The sequence below is a fragment of the Maylandia zebra genome, linkage group LG12 (assembly GCF_041146795.1).
Source record: "Maylandia zebra isolate NMK-2024a linkage group LG12, Mzebra_GT3a, whole genome shotgun sequence".
Taxonomy (NCBI): Eukaryota; Metazoa; Chordata; class Actinopteri; order Cichliformes; family Cichlidae; genus Maylandia; species Maylandia zebra.
Genome location: NC_135178.1, coordinates 39011872 through 39017913, shown reverse-complemented (window position 1 = coordinate 39017913; position 6042 = coordinate 39011872). Strand labels below are relative to the sequence as shown.

The following is a 6042-nucleotide window of genomic DNA, read 5'->3' as shown; positions in this document are numbered from 1 at the left end:
AGCTGATCCAAAATGCTGCAGCAAGAGTCCTGACAGGGACTAGAAAGAGAGAGCAGATTTCTCCTTCATTGGCTTCCTGTTAAATCCAGAATTCAAAATCCTGCTCCTCACATACAAGGTCTTAAATAATCAGGCCCCATCTTATCTTAATGACCTTGTAGTACCATATCACCCTATTAGAGTCTAAGTCTAAGTCTAAATCTAAGATGGCGCTGGAGTGACAGCAGCCTTTCCAAGTAGCTCTGCAACACCGCACCTTTTTTGTTAACTTTAACTTTTTTAGACTAGGCTTTTCAAACTTTTTTTCACCTTCCTCTACTTATACCTCTTAGATATAGCGATACAAGATGGATAATGCACTTTTTAAAACTTCTGGAACCAGTTCCTTCATCTATTCGAGAGCGGAGCTGCTGGCACTAAAAACAAAGGGACAGACCGGTGTTCCAGATCTACTGGCGTTTAGATCTACTGGCGTTGGTCGAACAGATGTGTGGCAGTCTTGCGTTTCAGGAGCTGCTACCGACAAACCAGCAAAAAAACGCCAAATGTGTCACCTGTGACACTTGTGAGGTTATCTCAAACACACTCCGTCAGTCTTGATGCTGTTGAACAACAAAATGTTTAAAATGTGGCGAGTTTACCTGGTGATATCCTCACGCGCGACGCGATCGCGAAAACAGCAAACAAGTAACACCACGCCGATGTTGTTCACAGGACAGCAAGAGTAAACGATCGGGAGACCCTTGTCGTCGTCATCGTTCCCCTCGCACGGTTTATTTCTCCGGTTTCAGCGTTTTTGCTTCACAACTACAGCGAGCAGTTTACTTTGTGCACTAACATGGACTCGAGTCAACCAGCGCCACCTCTGGCCAAGTGCCACAGCCTACAGCCAGATCAGCCTGTGACACACATCTGCACCTGCTGCTATGATCACATTGAGTAGAGGCTGAGTGGCTGCACTTACTTCTATCCCTACTTTTATTTTTTCCATGTCTATTTAAGTGCTATTTATGACAGCATGTTTGCACTGAAGCACCGCAGCAATTTCCTAATGTTGTAAACCTGCTCAACATTTGGCAATAAACCCCTTTCTGATTCTGATTCTGATTCCTTTGTCCCCCTCCCCAGCCTCTCGAGGTTCTGGGGGGAGGCTGTAGTGTTTTATCACAAGCACATCCCTTGTGAAGGTTCTGTTTGATGTTGCTTCCTGCTTTTATGATCCTTTTGGTGAGCAGGAGGTCACACACACACATTCTCACATGTATACAGGTGCTTACACATACACACACATAGTGCCTTGTCTTTGTAACCAAGGGGGTTTTACGGTGGGAGGTGCTTTGGCTGTGATGTGTACTGTAATTGTCACGTCAATAAAAAGTTTACGAGGAAGCTGCTCTTTGAAGGATTTGGGCTAGAGACAGATGATGAGCATTATGCTCCACCGCCTGGTTCTGACCAAACCTCTCCCTCGTTAGCGAGTAAAAAAACAGTTGGAGATGTTCTGTTATGTCTTGTGTTCTTCATGAGGAATAAGTCTCTAAACTATCGGGGCTTGTGGAAACACAGACCCAACAGAGGTAATTCCACAGGATTCACATCAGGAGGTGAATGAATCTGCATGTGGGCAGAAATAAACCGTCCTAAGAATAAAGAGAGTCGATGTTCAGACCCAGAGTAAAGATGTGAAACATCCCTGTAGTGAGTGGATCCTGAAACATGCCGGCTAAAACAAACAGATCCCATCAGACGGATGACTCTGGCTGCAGGTTCATCTGTAGCATCATCTGAGAATGAAAACCAGCCACGAGAAGAGCTTTGAGCCATGCTGCAGGTCAGGTGAATCAGCACAGATGGAAACATGAAGCTGCCACTCAGTAACATGATCCATTTATCTGCCTGATTCTTCTCTTACTGACCAACTTCTGCTAATGCACCATCGACATTATTCTGTCTGACTGTATCACGACCTGGTACGGCAGCTATAACGCTCTATGGAGGGTGGTCAGATCAGCACAGCGTATCACCAGGTCCGAGCTGTCAGCCATCCAGGACCTCTACAGGCAGCGCTGCAGGAGGACGGCCCAGAGGATCCTCTCTGGTCCCAGCAACACAGCCTCACACTCCTCATGTGGTACAGGAGCGTCCACACCCACAGCAGCAGATTCAGGGACAGTTTCTACTTATAATATAATATAATATAATACAATATAATATAATATAATATAATATAATATAATATAATATAATATAATTCTACTTATAATGTTCTTCCTCTACCCCCCCATTTTTGCACATGTCGAGGAGCGTGTCAGGCTACATTTCACTGTGTGTTATACTTGTATAACTATGCATGTGACAAATAAAGAACCTTGAACCTACTTACAAGCCATCAGGATACTCACCTGCTGAAATATTGGACAGTTTATATTACACACTGTATATATCACTGACTCTGCAGCGGCTAAAGTATTTTTAGTAAACTGTATTTATTTATTTTACTCTTTTTTTTATATTTTTTATTTATATTTGTCTGATTTTTATCTAGATGTTACTGTAGTTTTGTGCGATTTAGTTGTTTTTTCTTTAACGTTGAGGATGCTGTGAGCCTAAGAATTTAATTGCCAAATAAAAACTGAAACGTCTTTAATGACTGTGTGTAGTGATGTTTTTAAAGATGTTACATAAACGATCTTCTCTTGTATCGTGACCCAAAATGGCCTGACTCAAGAAGTCACAGTGGATTCTGTGGAACAGAGAAACTGGGTGTGTCAGTTTGTTGTGTAATTCAGTTGAGTTAATAATTTTGCACATGTAATTCCAACTAAAAACACACCAGTGATTTCATAATCCTGCTGCTCCTGTCGTGAATATAAAGGCAGGAGTTTCTGTCAGAGATCAGCAGCGTTCAGCCGTCCAGAAGACTTCATCCAGCCACACAGCGTCTCTGCACACTCGTAAGTCTACAACCACTCGCTCTGCATCTGTTTTATTTCATTCTGCTGTAAAATGCCGCCCTGCAGCTGAGCCTCTTATTAACATTTTCTCATTGAAACAGTCATCCTTGTGTTTTCCAGAATAGCATTTAATTCACAATACTTTTGTTTGACAGAGGTGCTGCAGGTATTATTAATGATGCCATTACAAATGTACTGCAGAATTATTGTTATTAGTTGGTCTTTTAAGCCCATTGCTGATTTCTCTCCATTTTTGTCTCTGTGTTTCCTTTAACTTTGTTAATGCAGGAACTCAAAATGCCCGAGTACATCACTGAACTCAAAGTGTCTTTGAATAAAGATGATGAGGAGATTTACAGTAAGCAAGGCTTCAGTAAAATTCCTGTTAATCTAAACCAAGGAGCTGGAGGAAACATCATCTACCTTTGGTACAAGAAAGGCATGGGCGCAGGAATCTCCACCATTCAATTTTCATTCAGCCAAGAGATGGCCAATGGCCTGCTCGAAGCAAAATATACAAAGATCGATAAAAACCTCAATGAGGGAGCAGGTGGAGACGAAATCTACCTGTGGTACTCCAAGTCTGACAAGAATGTTCCCATCGTGGACACTGATGTCACTGAAGATGCAAATGCTGAAGCTCAGAAGTTTAAAGACAGCTGGGAGAGACTGGCCTGTGACCTGAACCGCAATGCTGGAGGAAACCTGATCTACATGTGGGTGAAGAGGGAGAAACAAACCTACATCTCTGAGATCAAGACCACTATTAACTGCAGTGGAGATGGGGATAACTTCAAGAATGGCTACATCCGAGTGGATGAAAACACCAACAGGGGTACAAATGAGAGAGGTAGTCCTACGCCTACCATCTTCCTCTGGTACCGCCTGAGCACCTACCCCAAGGATGCCTTCAGAGATCTGAAAGTCTCCACAAACCAGAGCGAATATGAAAAGTATCAAAAAGCAGGCTACCTGCCGGTGAACCAGGACCTGAACGAGGGGACCGGAGGAAACGAGGTGAACCTGTGGTACAAGAAAGACGGCAGTAAAAACCCCATCAAGGCCGTCACTGTGATCACCAACCAAGGAGCTGTGGGGCCGTACCAGAGTGCCGGGGTCAACGTCATCGAGGGGAGCCTCAACACCGGCAACAACGGTGTTCTCATTTATGTGTGTTTTAATCAGTGAGGGTAACCATGGTAACAGAGCTGAGCATGCTCACTGAGCAGAAAGATGTTTCTGTTAAAATGGTTTGATGATTGTTTTTCTTTCCTTTCTGTAATGATCTTCAATCACTGTGATCTCAGAGCTTTGACTCCACCAGCGATCATTGATCCAATCAATCTGTTTGATTAGCTCTGTATCACTTTATTCTGATGATTGTCTCTGTTTCAATAAAGCCTCTTTAGCATCTGAAATCTCTCTGTGTCGTGTGTCAAAGCTTCATGTGACGCTTGTTAACAGAATAAAGTGAGCTGAGCAGGATCAACACATGACTTCATTTATCAGAAACCTGAGCTCACTGTGTGGACACTTTAATAACATCAGTAGGATCTGTGGTAGTAGTATTAGCAGTAGTATTAATGGGTTTGTTGCAAAGCAGAAATCTCAGTAAATCCTGTTGTACGGACAAAGTGAGATCCAGATTATTCATCAGCTTTGATACGTATTATTATTTCTGCACACTTTGTGCTACAGCTCCAGCTGGGTGACGCTGAGCTCTTCCAGCCTGCGGGGCAAACACCTCACATAATAAAAGCATTTCACGTGCTGTGAAAGACGACTGTACCTTCCTTTGAACAGTGGGGGTGTAACTGGGCACAGATGTTTGATGAACCCTCACCTGATGTGACGGTCAGACTTCTTCCTTTCTTCCATAATCAGACATGAGTGGGTTTGTAACTCTAAACAGGACTGCTGGGATCTACCCACGATGTCATTCAGTCATCATAAAAATATTCAAACTTGCAGAGAATCAAATTCTGCTCAGGTTTTCATTTGTCATCTGCTGGATCTGCAGAGCCACACAACTGCTGTAAACACCTCCGATTTGAACACTTTTCCACAACAAAGATGCTGCTGAAGCCGACACACCACAGTCTTCCTGTACACAATCAAGCTAAACATAGCATCAGAGCGCTCATTAAAATCAGCAGCTGATAAATTGTCTTCCAGTTTGATCCAAATTCAACCTTTAAGATGCTCATTTGTTCTAATGTGTAGGAAACATTCAGCTCCAGGTAGCAGCAGGTCACACATGTGTGAACCTTTTTACTTTGAATCGTGTTCAGAGTAAAATATGATAAATATTCCAAATAGCCTGATTAAAGGAAGAAACTGGTTTTTAAATGATAATAAGTTAAACTGGAACACTTCCCAGGAGCTTGTACATATTCATGTCGTCTGTGCTGTGAGTCAGTGTCACGTAAAGGAAATGAAACTGACCAGAATGAACAGCGATGAAGAAGAAAGCAGGAGAGACCAAAGAGAAGATCGACCCATGATGGACAAAGAGTGACTCAGCGTTCAAACCCTGAAACAAATCAAGCTCCAAAGAGTTCAAGAGGAATCAGAGTTTCAGAGTCCGACTGAATCTAAAAGGATTCAGGAGGTGAGGTGGGAGAAAGGTGAGCAGAACGCAGGGATGCTGGTTAAACATGATCATTCAGGCACCGTTAGTGAGGAAGAGGAGCAGAAAGTACAATGAGACTGGACAGATTTACTACAGCTGGCAGATACAGGGGATTCATGGAGTCCAGCACACTGTGGAGGGAAAGGAAAGGAAATAAGGAAGGAAAGGAAGCCTTAAAAAGTACGCTGGCTGACTGTCTGTCCAACCAATCAGAGAGCTCCTTACATCGCTCCATGGCTAATTTGCTCATTGATCTGAGTGAAGTTTCCCCTCCCCACCTTCTTCCAATGCAACAAAATCGGTGTGTCAAATGTTTGTGCTGCTATCATTTTAAAGATATTAATAAAAGCTTTTAGAGCTCACCCAACCTGCCCCTTCTTTACTGTGTAAAGGTTGTGAAACAGAAACTGTCGAGCCTCTCAAGATTAATACAGTAACTCCAACAATAATAGCTCA

At 43.0% G+C, this 6042-nt stretch overlaps 1 protein-coding gene across 1 annotated transcript; it reads left to right on the top strand.

The window, feature by feature from the left end:
- The first annotated feature begins 2772 nt into the window (after window positions 1-2772).
- On the top strand, window positions 2773-4334 carry LOC143421390 (uncharacterized). The gene is made up of 2 exons (XM_076890498.1): window positions 2773-2954; window positions 3243-4334. The coding sequence occupies exon 2, from the start codon at window positions 3252-3254 to the stop codon at window positions 4140-4142; it is 891 nt and encodes a 296-aa protein (XP_076746613.1). The 5' UTR covers window positions 2773-2954; window positions 3243-3251; the 3' UTR covers window positions 4143-4334.
- The last annotated feature ends 1708 nt before the right edge of the window (window positions 4335-6042 follow it).